Source organism: Anomaloglossus baeobatrachus, chromosome 11 (assembly GCF_048569485.1).
Source record: "Anomaloglossus baeobatrachus isolate aAnoBae1 chromosome 11, aAnoBae1.hap1, whole genome shotgun sequence".
Classification (NCBI taxonomy): Eukaryota; Metazoa; Chordata; class Amphibia; order Anura; family Aromobatidae; genus Anomaloglossus; species Anomaloglossus baeobatrachus.
This window is the reverse complement of record NC_134363.1, coordinates 132,069,296-132,088,479: the sequence shown is the minus strand read 5'-3', so window position 1 is coordinate 132,088,479 and position 19,184 is coordinate 132,069,296. Positions and strand designations below refer to the sequence as shown.

The window sequence follows — 19,184 nt, the reverse complement described above, 5'->3', positions numbered from 1 at the left end:
CAATTTATCGTGCGATAGATCGTCGGGGTCACGGTTTTTGTGACGCACATCCGGCATCGCTGGCGATGCCGGCCTGTGTGACACCTCCTAGCGACGCAGTATCGCTCACAAATCGTGAGTCGGGTACTGCTCGCTAGGTTCCATAATATCGTTTATTTTAGTTGACCATCGTTTCCGTGGTAGCACACGCCGCTCCGTGTGACACCACGGGAACGATGAGCAGCTCACCTGCCTCCCGCGGCCGCCGCCGGCTCTATGTGGAAGGAAGGAGATGGGCGGGATGTTTACGTCCCGCTCATCTCCGCCCCTCCGCTTCTATTGGCCGGCGGCCGTGTGACGTCGCTGTGACGCCGAACGTCCCTCCCACTCCAGGAAGTGGACGTTCGCCGCCCAGAGCGAGGTCGCACGAGAGGTAAGTATGTGTGACGGGGGTTACTAACTTTGTGCGACACGGGCAGCGATTTGCCCGTGACGCAAAAAGGACGGGGGCGGGTACGATCGATTGTGAAATCGCACAATCGGTCGTACCGTGTAAAGCAGGCTTAAGGCTGGGGTCACAGGAGCGAATAAAACTATCTGTCCCATTCTCATCCAGAAAAGTGGGACGATTTTGTTCTCACTTGTCATCCATGTGCTGACCATATTTCATCCATATACAGTCCGTTTTTTACTCAGAAGCCTTTACAGTGCCATTTACAGTTGCCCATCCTACAGAATCGGATTCCATACTGATAGTCACATGGCATCCGATTTTTTTTTCTTGCACTTTACGATTTCGGAGTCAAATCGCAGGATGTCGAAAACAGCTGAGAAAAAACGTAGAATAACATGGGTCCGTGTACAATTCCTATTTTTTTATCGGATCACACTCGCCTGATTTATACACGATGTGAGCGAGGCCTAAGGCAGTGTTTCAAATACTTATACATTCCGATCTCGCTGGGCGACAGCTCTCACGTTATCAAACGTATAAATAATGAAAAATATGACTCTCAAGTTCAAGGGCAAGAAAGCCGACAGATTCCTTGGCTAGACAGCTCTGCGCGAGCGGGGGGCTCTTTGAAGTGACCGTCAAGGCCGGGAACGGGCCAGTTCCTGTCATTCTGGAGGTGATCCAACATATCCCCTATTGAAACCATAGGAAAGGAACTTGTGTTCATGTCACAGTATTTGTTCTAAGCGAGACAGCAGGAAACACGGCAAATCAGCCAGAGGAAATGGTGACAGCAGATCAACCGGGGCTGCGGCTTCACACCGAAAACAGTCAAATAATGCCAGAGTGCAAAACGTGTAACAGGCCCCGACCCACCATGGGTCAGGGTATAGGAGGAGTCATGAAATATCTTTATATTTGGAAATAAATTCTGCTTTACTCTGTGCTCCTCTGTTGTTCCTCCTGAAAATCGAATGCGCCGTTTTTCCACAAAGTGTCAGATGACGCCTTTATCACCCAGACACCCGTCATGAACCCAACTCTGTATAAAGCTTAATTCTGAATTATTATAGGCTTACTGTGAGTTGAGGGTCACGTACCAAGATGTCGGAGTTCTCCCTCCTGAATGGCGGCTGGTCAGGCCTCTCGTTAGGTGAGGTGAAGATATACGTGGATGTAGCTCCGGTGTTCCTCATGATGGGTAAGCTTAATGATCTGAAATCCTTCACGGCCTGCTCCACTTTCAGTTCATCCCCTGGCTTAGCTGCGAGGAAAAAAAAAACAGTGATTGATTAAAATGCAGACAAAAGTCATCGGATGTTAATTAATAGGCATGAGGGAGACAGGGAAGGGGATTACCATAAAGAAGTTGTCAATGGTTAGAAAAATTAATCAGTATTTTTTTTTCTATAAACAGCGCCACTCTGGTCCATGGGCTGTTCTTGGTACTGCAGCTCTGTATAGAGCATTCACCACTGACAGCTGGTTTGGTATCCTGCCCATAATATCAATCTCAACATAGCCATCATATTGTCCTCACAATATCAAATATGAGTCACATAGTAACAGTGCCCCCATCAGTACAGCAGTGCCACCGCCGGCTAATGTTAGGAATACAAATAATCATTCATTGAGAACAAATTCTGCTACACATTAGAAATAAATTGCCAAATGTATGAAGATTACTGATGAGTGAGCACTACCATGCTCGGATGCTCGGTACCCGTAACTAGTGATGAGTGAGCACTACCATGCTCGGGTGCTCGGTACCTGTAACTAGTGATGAGTGAGCACCACCATGCTCGGGTGCTCGGTACCTGTAACTAGTGATGAGTGAGCACTACCATGCTCGGGTGCTCGGTACCTGTAACTAGTGATGAGTGAGCACTACCATGCTCGGGTGCTCAGTTCTCATAACTAGTGATGAGTGAACACTACAATTCTCAGTACTTGTAACTAGAGATGAGCAGGCACTACCATGCTCGGGTGCTTGGTACTCAGAACTAGTGATGAGCGGGCACTACCATACTCGGGTGCTCGTAACTAGTGATGAGTGAACACTACCATGCTCGGTACTTGTAACTAGAGATGAGCGAGCACTACCATGCTCGGGTGCTCAGTACTTGTAACTAGTGATGAGCGAGCACTACCATACTCAGGTGCTCAGTACTCGGAACTAGTGATGAGCGGGCACTACCATGCTCAGGTGTTCGTAACTAGTGATGAGCGGGCACTACCATACTCAGGTGCTCGGTACTCAGAACTAGTGATGAGCGAGCACTACCATGCTCGGGTGCTCGGTACTCAGAACTAGTGATGAGCGAGCACTACCATGCTCAGGTGCTCGGTACTTGTAACTAGTGATGAGCGAGCACTACCATGCTCAGGTGCTCAGTACTCGGAACTAGTGATGAGCGAGCACTACCATGCTCAGGTGCTCGTAACTAGTGATGAGCGGGCACTATCATGCTCGGGTGGTCGGTACTCGTAACTAGTGATGAGCAAGCACCACCATGCTCAGGTGCTCTGTACTCGGAACTAGTGATGACAAAAATGTTCAAGTTTCCCACTGACTTCCATTATACTCGGTTCTCGATTCGAGCCCATCTGAGTGTGCGACCTGCTTGTTTCAAGTACTGAGCACCCGAGCATGGTAGTGCCCGCTCACCACTAGTTACGAGTACCGAGCACCCGAGCATGGTAGTGCTCGCTCATCACTAGTTATAAGTACTGAGCACCCGAGCATGGTAGTGCTCGCTCATCACTAGTTATAAGTACTGAGCACCCGAGCATGGTAGTGCTCGCTCATCACTAGTTATAAGTACTGAGCACCTGAGCATGGTAGTGCTCGCTCATCACTAGTTATAAGTACTGAGCACCTGAGCATGGTAGTGCTCGCTCATCACTAGTTATAAGTACTGAGCACCCGAGTATGGTAGTGACCGCTCATCACTAATGGAGATAAGTCCTAAAAATGTGTGTAATACTTAGTTCTGTAGTAATCAGCAATATAACATACATACACACACAGTCTGACGTTTTATAGAGAAGCCGGCAAGTTCAGACACAAAGTCTCATTATAGAGTAAGTGTCTGTACGGGCCCCAGGCTATAAGTACCACGTCACAGATTCTGGCAGGGAGCTAGTACGTACTTGAATACTTTACACCTTAGAGATGTCACATGAATCTGCCAGGTCACCGGTAAAGAATGCTCCAAAGCAGACCTCAAAACCGGAAGACCTTTCACCCCCTCTCCTATAGGGAACAGTGAATTATATACACCCCTGTGGGGTACAGATAAGTTTTACTATGTCACTGACAAAGTATCGCCGATTAAACAAGTTTTAAATTAAATTAAAAGCTAAACAGGAATGATGTCAAACTACCACGGACTCTCACAATGAGGAGAGGAATGATCCCTGACCACGATGGACTCTCAGAGTATGGACAGGAATGGTGTGTAAATATCATGGACTCTCAGAGTTTGGACAGGAATGGTGTGTAAATATCATGGACTCTCAGAGTATGGACAGGAATGGTGTGTAAATATCATGGACTCTCAGAGTTTGGACAGGAATGGTGTGTAAATATCATGGACTCTCAGAGTTTGGACAGGAATGGTGTGTAAATATCATGGACTCTCAGAGTATGGACAGGAATGGTGTGTAAATATCATGGACTCTCAGAGTATGGACAGGAATGGTGTGTAAATATCATGGACTCTCAGAGTATGGACAGGAATGGTGTGTAAATATCATGGACTCTGAGTATGGACAGGAATGATGTGTAAATATCATGGACCCTCAGAGTATGGACAGGAATGATGTGTAAATATCATGGACCCTCAGAGTATGGACAGGAATGGTGTGTAAATATCATGGACTCTCAGAGTTTGGACAGGAATGGTGTGTAAATATCATGGACTCTGAGTATGGACAGGAATGATGTGTAAATATCATGGACTCTCAGAGTATGGACAGGAATGATGTGTAAATATCATGGACCCTCAGAGTATGGACAGGAATGGTGTGTAAATATCATGGACTCTCAGAGTATGGACAGGAATGGTGTGTAAATATCATGGACTCTCAGAGTATGGACAGGAATGATGTGTAAATATCATGGACTCTCAGAGTATGGACAGGAATGGTGTGTAAATATCATGGACTCTCAGAGTATGGACAGGAATGGTGTGTAAATATCATGGACTCTCAGAGTATGGACAGGAATGGTGTGTAAATATCATGGACCCTCAGAGTTTGGACAGGAATGGTGTGTAAATATCATGGACTCTCAGAGTATGGACAGGAATGGTGTGTAAATATCATGGACCCTCAGAGTATGGACAGGAATGGTGTGTAAATATCATGGACCCTCAGAGTTTGGACAGGAATGGTGTGTAAATATCATGGACCCTCAGAGTTTGGACAGGAATGGTGTGTAAATATCATGGACCCTCAGAGTTTGGACAGGAATGGTGTGTAAATATCATGGACCCTCAGAGTTTGGACAGGAATGGTGTGTAAATATCATGGACCCTCAGAGTTTGGACAGGAATGGTGTGTAAATATCATGGACCCTCAGAGTTTGGACAGTAACGTTCCCTAGCTATGACAGACGGTCACAGTAAGATCAATGATTATGTGTAACCACGGATAGAGCTGAACACAATGATTCACAAGACCATTGGTAGTCCATGGCTGCCGGACAAGACTCCTGTGATGTGCCGTCATCATTGCGGCATGACATATGCTTGATGCTGTATTTGTCCTTCAAATCAGGAGAAGCAATTGGCAGGTAGGAGGTAGTACTGACCTGGCAGCTCTACCAGGGTCCTGCAAATCTTTTTGCTCAACTCTAACTATGAACTATAACAGAATGAACAGTAATGATATCTTAATACTAAAGATTCTCATAGGATTAATAGGGATGATGTCTAAACAACCAATCTTCTCATACCAGGCACAAGAATAATGTCTAACTACCATGGACTCTCTCAGCATTAAGAGTAATGATGTCTAAACAACATGGACGCTCACACTATGGACAGTGATGATGTCTAAATATTATGGACTCTTAGTATGGACAGTGATGATGTCTAAATATTATGGACTCTTAGTATGGACAGTGATGATGTCTTAATATCATGGACTCTCATAGTATGGAGAGTAATGATGTCTAAATATCAAGGACTCACAGTATGGACAGTGATGATGTCAAAATATCATGGAATCTCATAGTATGGAGAATAATGATGTCAAAATATCATGGACTCAAAGTATGGACAGTGATTATGTCTAAATACAATGGACTCTCAGTATGGACAGTAATGATGTCTAAACATCATGGACTTGTAGGGTGGTCAGGGTTATGCCCACCCCTGCAGAAGTAGCGAGCACAGATATGTATAATGTGTAAAATGTAAGTGTAATGTACAATGTGCATGTGAATTGTATAAAAAGCCACCAGGTGGCAGTGTTGTAGCATGGCTCTCCTGGCACCTGGGTGAGCAGGGAAAGAGTTAAGGAAGAGGAGAGGAGCATGTATAAAAGGGTGATATCAGAAGTAGAAAGCAAGAGAGTCCCTGGGAAGATGTAAGAGAAATAATCCCCACTATGAAGATTCTGATCCTATGGGTCACCCCTGCGGCTGTGACATGCGGATCCGGTCCGGATTGATCAACTGTGTCCCCCAAGGAGAGGGGTTTAGTTCTATAGTTGGGGGTCTGACATCCATTTCATCTGGCTGCTAAAACTCAAAGAATTCCTCAATTACGGAAAGGTCAGTGCGCCCTCAGGTAGAAGGGTATGGCTGGATGGCCTGGCCATGTATGGAGAGCCTTGTCGGTTGCAGTCCTTCTTATGTTTCAGAGTCCCCTATGAGTGGGGTGAAGTGGTTCAATGGACTTCATGACCCGGTTCGTGCCAGTGTGGTGATGGAAGGAGAGGCCTAGAGGTGACAGAAAGTGCCCAGGTGCCAGAGATATGGACTGCTGCTAAATTGAATATGAGAGAAAATATGTAAGGAACCCCTATGAGAAGAGTACCGGTACCTGCGCAGCGCGGAGCGAGATGTTGCTGAAGACAAAGGAAAATAAAGTTGTTTTGTTCTTGAGAAAAGAGACTGTTACTGGACTTTATTTCCTGTGAATGTGAATGTGGTGTCGCCTGCAATTGATGCGGAGTCCTCCTGTGTGTGGTGCGACGACGGGGAGGCGAGGGGTTAATGACAGGCTGTGCTGTGACCTGTTGTTCCCCCTGCAGGCACGACTACAGTCCCTGCCTGATTGCCTGCCCCATGCCCGCCACGACCCACCCGTAAGCCCCCATTTTTTTATTCTACATACGATAGTGAAAGAATTAACAACTGAATGTAAAGGCAAAAAAACTGCAAAAAAAAAAACAACAAAACTATAGTAAGTAATACAGAAGATGCAGGTGATGAGGAAGGGTGGAGAAAGGCAGGATAAAGCGCCAGCATGACAGCGCAATAAATAGTATGAGATCATAAGACGACAAGAGATAAAAATAAACACAGCTCGGCTCTAATTAATGTAATTAATGCGGGTATAGCGCCCTCTACTGGGCTGCAGGAAATAACAAAAATACATATGGTTATAACATAAAAGAGAGCACACATACGCCAGAGATTATATAAAGGCAGAATGTGAAAAGGTCTTATAACTGCTATATATTAGTGGTTTGTATACTTTTGCTATGATTTTTGTGCTGTTCTGTCATCTCTACTATACTAGATTTCAAAAATTAAATCCTGGTCACGATTGTTTGGCCAAGGATTTAGTAAAATTTATTTTCTTGGCCTACCACCTACAGTGTAATCTAAGAAAAAGACTGATTCTTACATCCTACCTTCCTAATGTGAACAGGTGCAGACTGAACATGAAATATAACAAAAAGGAGACAGCTGCACTCTGTAGTGCTAAGATATGTGGAACAATGAATATAGGAATACAGACATGCATTACTGCTATGATAAATATGTAAAAATTGAGATACTTAGCACACAAAAATGGCCAGTTTTATGTGAGCCCAACATATAGTAGGCAGGAACCCAACATAAGAAGTCGTCTTGCCATTGGCTATTGGGCTCACATAAAATTGCCCATTTTTGTGTTTTAATTATCTCAATTTTTACATGTTTTTCATAGCAGTAATGCATGTTTATATTTCCATAGTCATTGTTCCACATGTCTTAGCACTGCAGAGTGCAGCTATCTCCTTTTTGCTACCACCTAAAGTGATTATCTGGCCCTAAGATCAAAACAGACCACCATTCTTAAGGACCAGCAAGGTAATTAAATATAACTATAGGCAACTGCATATTTAAAATTCTCATATAGAAGCATGCTGACCATTTCTAGAGTAGTGGGAATGCTCTGAGTGAATAAAGTCCCCCAGAGTGCCCTACCTGTCACACATAGCCATTTATTTATGATAGGAGCTTTGTCAAATAATGGGGTCAACATGTTGACCTAGATCAGGGGCCCCATATGTTCTCTGCATCTTCCCAGCCATTATTCATGACTATTTTTAGGATGTAGTGATATTACGATGTCACTCAAGCTGAGCAGTCAGATCACTGTCAGGGGCGTCTTGGACGGAGCGTTCCCAAACATCACCAATCGAGTGAACAGATTGCTTACTCCTCGGTGCCATACGTGCCCGCTGAGAAATGCAGATATGCCGCTTGTTGGGCGACAATCACTGATGACAAAGTCACAAGCTAATTATGCAACATATAAATCTGAACATTCTATGCGGAATGTATCATTTAAAGGGCCCATGTAACCAATATACAAAAATGTGGGCAGTCAAAAAGCGATGACCATAGAGCCCCACTGCCACTGTTGAATTTTGATTTTTCAGGATTGGAAGACAAAAGAAAAAACAGCTGGAGTGTAAAGCATGGTGGAAGACAACAGCAACGAGGCAGAGTTCAGAAATGCTGACAAAACACATCTAACTATTCTGTTTTACTTGTTCAATATACAAATCAACAATGCAAGGATTGCCCACAAGCTACAAAGACATCGAATGAATATATGCTACATATATACTGCTCAAAAAAATAAAGCGAACACTTAAACAACAAAATGGTATTTAGGGCTAAAGAACACAAGGAATGGACATTAGACCAGTGGAAATCTGTGCTTTGGTCTGATGAGTCCACATTTGAGATCTTTGGATGCAACCACCGTGTCTTTGTAGAAAAGGTGAACGGATGGACTCTACATGCCTGGTTCCCACCGTGAAGCATGGAGGAGGAGGTGTGATGGTGTGGGGGTGCTTTGCTGGTGACACTGTTGGGGATTTATTCAAAATTGAAGGCATACTAAACCAGCATGGCTACCACAGCATCTTGCAGCGGCATGCTATTCCATCCGGTTAGACCATCATTTATTTTTCAACAGGACAATGACCCCCAAACACACCTCCAGGCTGTGTAAGGGCTATTTGACTAAGAAGGAGAGTGATGGGGTGCTATGCCAGATGACCTGGTCTCCACAGTCACCAGACCTGAACCCAAGATGGTTTGGGGTGAGCTGGACCGCAGAGTGAAGGCAAAAGGGCCAACAACTGCTAAGCATCTCTGGGAACTCCTTCAAGACTGTTGGAAAACCATTTCCGGTGACTACCTCTTGAAGCTCATCAAGAGAATGCCAAGAGTGTGCAAAGCAGTAATCAAAGCAAAAGGTGGCTACTTTGAAGAACCTAGAATATAAGACATATTTTCAGTTGTTTCACACTTTTTTAAGTATTTCATTCCACATGTTTTAATTCATAGTTTTGATGCATTCAATGTGAATCTACAATTTTCAGAGTCCTGAAAATAAAGAAAACTCTTTGAATGAGAAGGTGTGTCCAAACTTTTGGTCTGTCTATATATACACACACACATATATATATATAAAATAATGCTATAGTAGTTCAGCACTTTGCATAGTTATATGAGACCACAAAAACTTTACAATGTGTCCAGAACTACAGCGGCATTCAATTGATTAGGGCAGGACTGCAATACCAGACACAGCCTATGCACAAGTTTGGTGCTGTTTCTGAGAAAAAGACAATTATTTTTGCATTCTATTTTTTGGTAGATTTTTACTCCATATTTATAAGGAGGTGCTATTTAATAAAAACAAGAAGTCTTATCCCCCATACGTGAACACAGTCTCACTCAAAACTTAAGAGGAAGTGTCCTCAAGGCAATAGGAAGCTTCACTGGCCCAGAGCAAAGCTTCAAAGAATAACAGATTGGAAATGAGCTCAGTAACATCAACAAAGAAGCCGGCTATGGCCACGTTCAACCAAAACTTCCGTTTTCCTGTCAACTGTCCCTAAAGCTTCAAGATGGTCCTTCAATTTCTCCAGTACTTTATAGCTAGTAGACCACTTACTCCACTGCTTTTTTTAAATTTTGTAAAATCATTGTTTTATCAGCAGGAGAATATCACTACAGTTCTAGTAAACTTGCTGGAATGTAGTCCAACCACACTGCCACCAATAATTGGCAGCTTTCTGCCTATGCACAGTAATACACAGAAAGTTGCCAATACGTGGTGTGGGCAGGGTTATACAGAGATCAGCATTCAGAGAACTGGTAGATTTGCAGCGGATAACTACAGTGTGTAGTAAAGCAAGTGATACATCACTGGATTCAGGGTCTCTGCCTTTTATATCAGGCTGATCTCAAATGTGGTAGCAAATACCTGGTGACAGATTCCCTTTAAGTAATCACGCAAAAGAAATGTAGGTACCTGTAAAACAACATGGCAGCCTTAGATACAGTAGCCCAGCTCGATATATGGTGGTAAATAATGCAGACATCGAACAATGGTCGGATACGGGTTCTATGCAGTGAAATGTGATAACAGCCAATTTCCATAATTGTATTCATCATCTTTCTCTTTCCGGCCCAGACCACCATGAAGTCTTCTTCCAGCCTTGACTTATCTCTGCATACAAACGCTCCATCTTGCTGCTCCCATTTCCCTCTCAATGCCCCACATGGTAAAAGTCCACTTATTTTGGTTCTGCTCCTTAATATTAGCTTATTTGTGGCCTGCTTTTACCCTACACATTATAATGTTGCTACCTTTGTGTTTTGAACAGAAATAATCCCTCCTATATGCCCCTCATACAATAATAGTGCTCTTTTGTGTACTCCTAAAAAAATAGCACTGTTATCTGCATTCACTGTAGGGATAGCTGCTGGAAGAGGGATAGTTTAGGATTAGAGCAGGCATATAGGCAGGGATTATAGGCAGTGAGGATACGTACAAATTCCTTTTCACACATACATTTCACGTATATGCACTGATGAATGCGACTGTTTGTAAACAAAGCGTATACTTTTAACAATAACTTTTTTTCGATACTACTGCTCAGAATAGCAAAGTCCATGCTGGCGCGTTTCAGACCAATTAGGGCTTTACTCTTATTTACTACTAATTTATTACTATTAATCAGAATAACAAAGTCCAATTGGCGCGTTTCAGACCAACAAAAGCTTTACTTTAATTTACTACTAATTTATTATTACTGATCAGTATAGCAAAGCCTATGCCGACGCGTTTCAGATCAACAAGGGCTTTACTCTAATTTGCTACTAATTTATTACTACTAATCAGTATAGCAAAGTTTACACCAACACGTTTAATATTAACAAGGGCTTTACTCTAATTTGTTACTAATTTATTACTACTAGTCAGTATAGCAAAGTCTACGCCGACACGTTTCAGACCACCAAGGGCTTTACTCTTCTAATTTACTACTACTGTTAAGAATAGCAAAGTCTATTCCAACGCGTTTCAGACCAACAAGGGCTTTACTCTAATTTACTACTAATTTATTACTACTATTCAGAATAGCAAAGACCAAGCAAATGCGTTTCAGACCAACAAGGGCTTTACTCTTATTTGCTACTTATATATTACTACTGTTCAGAATAGCAAAGTCTACTGTGTTTTCCAAACAACAGTATCCAACAAAACAGGTATACCGGAAACATATTCATGCTTTTTTTACAATTATTTCCAATGGGTGACGGATGCCGCTGTGCGGTTGCCAAATTTAACTGAAGACTTGCCCAAGTTTATAAAATTCCACTTGCTTTATTTCATCCAGATAAGCATATTCTAATCTATGACATCAACATGATGGGTATAAAAACGTAACTTTATCAGACGCGCTTCAGACCACCAAGGTCTTTAGTCTTATCACTGCCTCTAATTACTGTACAAGTACATGCACTATAATAAGCCGCTGTGGTCAGATAATAACAATCTACCGCTTATGTCAATAGTTATTACATCAATTATATATTTCTATGTTTATTTTCTTACATTTAACCCCTTAAAGACACTTGTTAAATACTTAGGACTACAAGGACTAAATGTAAAAATGTCAATCATCAAGAAAACGTAATATCCTCCATATCCAGTACTAATACAAGCCTATCACCATGATTTCTCCTGACTGCCAGAGGGCGACGCACCAATATGCCAACGGTGGGCACCCCAAAAGTAACATGATATAATACAGTAATTAGAAGTTATATATATATATATATATATATATTAAAGCTAAATATTAGTTACCTTGAGGACTCTGATGGTCGGTGAACACCGGGCTTAGTGTTGTTCTTCGGCTCTCAGCTCTGCCTGTGGCTGTGATAGACTTACAATGCGAGCACATCCTGTCTGCCTCTTCCTGAAGGTGCTTCCTACCATTGGGTTTTCCCGAGTTTTTTATTTTGACAAAAATCTTAACAAATCATCTTACTGAGCGAAACATTCCTTTCCGATAATTCATTTGGAAGATGATGAAATGAAAGCAAAAAATACCCCCGAGCCAATGCACGCAGAGCACGGCTGCAAGGTGAGGTGTAAGGTGCGCTCTGCCAGGATTACCAGAAGTGTTACGATTTAATTTCTTTTGCTTCTTAGGTAGAAACATTCTCTGGCACGAAAGGTAATGACTTCTTAAAAATGATGAGCCACTGAGCAAACAAGACCGGCAAAGCAAGCCGAGCCCGGCCAAGAAGAGTGCAATAATGTATCAACGACTAGGTGCGGTGAGCTGTAACTATCTCAGCAAGAGAAAGCCAAGAAAAGGGTCATAATAATGGTAGAGGGGTCGCCAAATAGATTGATGTCTAATACAGGAAACCTCTTACATATCAAAAAGTGGGGTCTTGCCAAAAGTGGGGTCCTGCACAAAAAAAGTCTCCTTCTAGAAAAGTTTATGTTTGAAGCTCCAATAGTAGTAATAAAGCAAATTGTGCTTTATTAACCCTCCCCAGGTCCAGCACTGACTCTCCACCGCTGCTCCCGGTGTCTGCTACTCTCTGCAGCGTTGACGTTATCTCAACAGCACTGCAGACAATAACTGAGCTCAGCGCCTCTGCCGAGGTAGACGGCATAAGCCACTTAGAGCTGCTGAGCTCAGTTATTGAATATCAAAAACCTTTAAAATATAAACCAATATAGGTCCAAAATAAAGGAAATGGTGTTCATTTCATGATAAAATATTCATCATTTTATTTAAATTTGTTTAAAATAACATTACATATTTATGAATAATACTATAGGACTGGATCAAATTCCCAATAATACTTAGCAGCGGTTTGTCAGGGCATGAAAGTGCTCAGTGCAATGACTAATTATATAGAAATATCAATTGATTCTATATAACAAATAAATAATGAAGTGCCAAGTACAATATAATATGTAGTTATATATATATATATAAGATGAAAGGTATAAATGATGTGCCTTATTGCTGTAAAGTGCTTGTGCTGTGCAATACAGGTTAGAAATTTAGTCTACCTTTGAATTGGTCATTGGTGTCCTGCGTGCCGCTATGCCCTGACGCGCGTTTCAAGCGTTCTTTTCCTCAGGGGGTGCACAGTTATTGTCTGCAGAATTTATGATCTAGATCTCCATCTGTTAGCCAAATCAGAGCGTGCTACCCTCCATGAATTATACAGATAGCCCGGCCCATTAGCTTATGGGGAATGTATAGTTTTTCTGCAGTGTTCCTGCTGGGGAAGGGGCCACTCAATATATATTACCATTGAGATTCCTGGGAAGCGAGAAGATCACGCCACTGAGAGCCCTGAATGTCACTCCACTGGGAGGCCTTAAGGTCACCCCACTGAAAGGCCTGAAGGTCACCCCACTGAGGCCTGAAGATCACTCCACTGAGAGGCCTTAAGGTCACCCCACTGAGGCCTGAAGATCACCCCACTGAGAGGCCTGAAGGTCACCCCACTGAGAAGCCTGAAGGTCACCTCACTGAGAGGCCTGAAGATCACCTCACTGAGAGGCCTGAAAATCACCGCACTGAGAGGCCTGAAGGTCACCTCACTGAGAGGCCTGAAGATCACCTCACTGAGAGGTCTGAAAATCACCGCACTGAGAGGCCTGAAGGTCACCCCACTGAGAGGCCTGAAGATCACCGCACTGAGAGGCCTGAAGGTCACCTCACTGAGAGGCCTGAAGATCACCGCACTGAGAGGCCTGAAAATCACCGCACTGAGAGGCCTGAAGGTCACCTCACTGAGAGGCCTGAAGATCACCGCACTGAGAGGCCTGAAGATCACCGCACTGAGAGGCCTGAAGATCACCGCACTGAGAGGCCTGAAGGTCACCTCACTGAGAGGCCTGAAGATCACCGCACTGAGAGGCCTGAAGGTCACCCCACTGAGAGGCCTGAAGATCACCGCACTGAGAGGCCTGAAGGTCACCTCACTGAGAGGCCTGAAGATCACCGCACTGAGAGGCCTGAAGATCACCGCACTGAGAGGCCTGAAGATCACCGCACTGAGAGGCCTGAAGATCACCGCACTGAGAGGCCTGAAGGTCACCGCACTGAGAGGCCTGAAGATCACCCCACTGAGAGGCCTGAAGGTCACCGCACTGAGAGGCCTGAAGATCACCGCACTGAGAGGCCTGAAGATCACCGCACTGAGAGGCCTGAAAATCACCGCACTGAGAGGCCTGAAAATCACCGCACTGAGAGGCCTGAAAATCACCGCACTGAGAGGCCTGAAGGTCACCCCAGTGAAAACATGAAGATCACCCCATTAGGAATTCTGAAGATTATGCCACTGAGAACCTTTAACATTACCAACTAAGAAGTCAGGAAACCTGAAGATGACCCCATTGAGAATGCCTGAAGCTTACCAAACTAAGAAGCCTGAAGATCAGATACCCATTGAGAAGCCTAGACACAAACTGAGAAGTCTACAGACCACACCACTAAAAAGCCTAAATCTCTCTCTATAGAACAATCTAAAATGTTGAAACCCCATTGCGAAGCATAAATAAACACCATACTAATAGTCACTAAGGGTTGACATGATTGAGACTATGATCACAGTATATAGTGTATGTCTACAAGCATGGATATCATAACTGATATGGTATTAGAAACTGTGGAAACATATTAGGTATCTTCAGAAGTATAGTCAGGCCTGGACACTGCCTCAACAGTGTTACTAATGAATGTAAAATAACAATGGAGGAAAAAAGAAAATAAATTGTCATGCACAAGTATGTATAATGCAAGCATTAGTGACACTACCGAAACCCTGTTATGCAAGTCAGTAACAAAAGAAAAGCTAAGCAGAAGGAGCCCCCTTCTCAGACCCGTGGGTCTCTTTTTTTTAAAACAATATCTTACCTGTTTCTTTATTGAACCTCTGATTCATTTTGATTTCCTTACCCTAACACAAGTCCTACTCAAAGATACACATATGATGTATACAGCCATGGCCACTGCCGAGAGGTCCAGTTAACGGCAAACACAACTCAAGATCCTCGTGGGTTGGCACAACGCTGTCATTTCTCCACCCAATACAATGATGACAGGACATTCGCTGCTCTTTACAATTTTTCAGTTCTTAAACATATGGAAGATTCATTCACTTTTCCAAAGGGAAGGGGGTCCCTTCTTCTTGTGGGACCTAACTTTATGCCATAGCTAAACACAAAAGCAGGCCTCAATGGACCATTTCTTTGCTCTACTGAGGCATCCAGATATTAGGAAGGATGTCAAGCGATAAAGGGAATCTCCTATGCCTTACCTCCAAAATTAGAACTATTGTTCATCAAGACCAACAATGATAACAATACAGCACAAGTATAAAACATGGGGCAACATACGCACCACAAACCCAAGAAACGTGTGTAACCAATTACAGGTGGGTGACAACTCTTACCTTTAACCTTCAGGTAATGTCCTCCAAATCTGTATGCTTCAAAGTTTAGGGACAAAGGTGTGTTGGACTGGTCCAGGAAGATATCCACTTTACCCAGTTCAATCCCTTTTCTTTCGAAAGCCGGAATCAAGACTTCTCTAAAAATAAAGTGAGTGTGTCTTGTTAACCAATTGGAACCAACAAGACCAATATAAAATATCCATCCATCCATCCATCCATCCATTCATCCATCCATCCATCCATCATTCAATCCATCGAACAATCTAGATAAATATCAACAACTGGAGGCAGCAAATTGCAACATGGACAGACTTTTTAATCGTATGCAAATGATGAAAAAATGGAACAAAAATTTTTTCAAAACAACTCGATTTATTCAGTATCGAGTGTGAGCGCCAAGTACAGAACTCCCGACACATATGTCTTGGATTCTATCAATCTCATTAATATTAGTCTGAAGAATGTTCTGCTGCGCTGTATGTACTTTGGCAAATCATCAAGATCAAATGTTGGCAGCTCCTTTGTAATTGCTGACCAATGCCTTCCCAGATGTGTCTATGGGAGACAAGTCTGGAGACACTGCAGGCCATACCTTGGATGCTATCAATCAAATTAATGTTAGTCTAAAGAATGTTCTGCAGCGCTGAAAGCACTTTGGCAAATCATCAAGATCTACTGCTGACAACTGCTTTGTAATTTACGACCAATGACATCCCAGTCTTGGATGCTATTAATCTCATTAATGTTAGTCTGATGAATGTTCTGCTGCGCTGTATGAACCTTGGCAAATTATCAAGATCCACTGCTGGCAGCTCCTTTGTAATTTTCGACCAATGACATCCCAGATGTGTTTATGGGACACAAGTCTGGAGACGCTGCAGGCCATGTCTTGGATGCTATCAATCAAATTAATGTAGGTTTGAAGAATGTTCTGCTGTGCTGAATGCACTCAGGCAAATTAACAAGATCCCCTTCCCAGATATATTTACGGGAGACAAGTCTGGAGGCACTGCAGGCCATGTCATGGAAGCTATCAGTCTCATTAATATTAGTCTGAGGAATGTTCTGCTGTGCTAAATGTACTTTGGCAAATCATCAAGATCCACTGCTGGCAGCTCCTTTGTATTTGCCAACCAATGACATCCCACATGTGTTTATGAGAGACAAGTCTGGAGACGTTGCAGGCCATATTAGGCCATGCAGGCTGCTCACACAAGCACTGGCCCCCTTCTTGAGCATATGTAGGATGTCAATGGACAACAATTGCAAAGGAGCTGCCAGCAGTGGATCTTGATGATTTGTCCAAGTGCATTCAGTGTAGCAGAACATCCCTCAGACAATCATTAACAGACAAAGCTGTAAGAGTGAGGATTTCTACATGTGGTGCTTATACTCAATCTTGAATAAATCGAGATTTTTTAGAAAATTTTGAGTCCATCAATTCATCATGTGCAGGTCATTAACGTGTCTACCTATCCCGTGATTTCCATAATTCCATGAGATTTCCTTCTTGGTGCTTCAATTTCGATCTTGATTATATACATTATATATATACAGTACAGACCAAAAGTTTGGACACATCTTATTCAAAGAGTTTCTTTATTTTCATGACTCTGATTCACATTGAAGGCATCAAAACTATGAATTAACACACGTGGAATGAAATACTTAACAAAAAAGTGTGAAACAACTGAAAATATGTCTTATATTCTAGGTTCTTCAAAGTAGCCACCTTTTGCTTTGATTACTGCTTTGCACACTCTTGGCATTCTCTTGATGAGCTTCAAGAGGTAGTCACCGGAAATGGTCTTCCAACAGTCTTGAAGGAGTTCCCAGAGATGCTTAGCACTTGTTGGCCCTTTTGCCTTCACTCTGCGGTCCAGCTCACCCCAAACCATCTCGATTGGGTTAAGGTCTGGTGACTGTGGAGGCCAGGTCATCTGGCGTAGCACCCCATCACTCTCTTTCTTAGTCAAATAGCCCTTACACAGCCTGGAGGCGTGTTTGGGGTCATTGTCCTGTTGAAAAATAAATGATGGTCCAACTAAACGCAAACCGGATGGAATAGCACACTGATGCAAGATGCTGTGGTAGCCATGCTGGTTCTGTATGCCTTAAATTTTGAATAAATCCCCAACAGTGTCACCAGCAAAGAACCCCCACACCATCACACCTCCTCCTCCATGCTTCACAGTGGGAACCAGCCATGTAGAGTCCATCCGTTCACCTTTTCTGTGTGCAAAGCAGTAATCAAAGCAAAAGGTGGCTACTTTGAAGAACCTAGAATATAAGACATATTTTCAGTTGTTTCACACTCCTTTGTTAAGTATTTCATTCCACAAGTGTTAATTCATAGTTTTGAAGCCTTCAATGTGAATCTACAATTTTCAGAGTCATGAAAATAAAGAAAACTCTTTGAATGAGGGGTGTCCAAACTTTTGGTCTGTACTGTGTGTATATATATATATACGGTGTATATATATATATATATATATATATATATATATATATATAGCTGTCTCTATATCACTATGTACAGCATTTATCTCTCAAAAAATCAGCTTCACAATTAACAACATCTGAACAAATTATTCTAAATTTCTTTATCGAGAAGCTAATAATAATAATGAGACGTATTGTTGACATTTCCTGTGCCCCAGGTAATAAATATCAGATTATAGTCCTTTATCGACTATACATCCATCAGTAAGCACAAAACAAGTTATTTGGTTTCGTGTGATAAATGATCCGAGTTGCCATTATCTTGGTAGAATATTCTCCTTTCTGGAACCTTAATGCAAACTATCTTCCTGACCTTTTCCGTCACATTCCTGAGTGAAAGGTCAGCTCCACGGCTCAATAAAGGTCTATACTGTAAACCAGCCGCGTCCAATGTTAATGAGCCAATCTCATCATAAGTAGGATCCAGCCCAGGGTGAGGATCTTTAATCTACAAAATAACCTTCTTGTTCTCTAGCTCCTTTGATTACTCGCTGAACCTGAGACGGTAAACTACAATCAGGCGCTGTCATGTCTCTTCTCTAGATCAAATGGTCTGTGTAAATTTCTAGAAATAATTGGGATTCCTATTTTAGGTAGGTTTGTCTCCAGCTTTGTTCTAGTGAGTATATACTAATATAGTACGGAGCAGTTGTTTAGGTAATTCCCTACTCTATAGTTTAGGATCACATTAGAATCAATCAATACGGTTATATTTACATTTGGTGTTTTTGTAGAATTTTCAAGAGGATACCGACATTTACACAAAGTAAAACAAAATTACATAACTAGGGCATGATAAATGAGCTAAAAGGAAGACATAAAAAAACATACTGTATGCAGTTAGCTTACCCTGGTGGTGACTTCAGTACATTAGCCTTCTGACATGTAAGGCAGACCTGGACTAATGGCGGCTAATATCCAGGCTTTTGTTTTTTGTGCACTGGACAGAAAAAGGACTGGAAAAAAGTGGCCCATGAGCCTCATTACATCCTTAGGATGCAG

The 19,184-nt window shown here is 42.6% G+C and overlaps 1 protein-coding gene across 4 annotated transcripts in view; it reads right to left on the bottom strand.

Annotated features, from left to right (window-relative positions):
- Positions 1-19,184, bottom strand: part of PLEKHG5 (pleckstrin homology and RhoGEF domain containing G5) — a 395,051-nt gene that overhangs the window by 94,963 nt on the left and 280,904 nt on the right. For 3 of the 4 annotated variants that reach the window (XM_075328647.1, XM_075328649.1, XM_075328650.1), the window contains 2 exons: positions 15,681-15,817; positions 1,513-1,697 (listed from right to left, as the gene is read on the bottom strand). In XM_075328647.1, coding sequence (XP_075184762.1) covers positions 1,513-1,697; positions 15,681-15,817 — 322 coding nt within the window. The remainder of the gene's footprint in view (positions 1-1,512; positions 1,698-15,680; positions 15,818-19,184) is intronic. The other variant, XM_075328648.1, reaches the window with a different exon arrangement.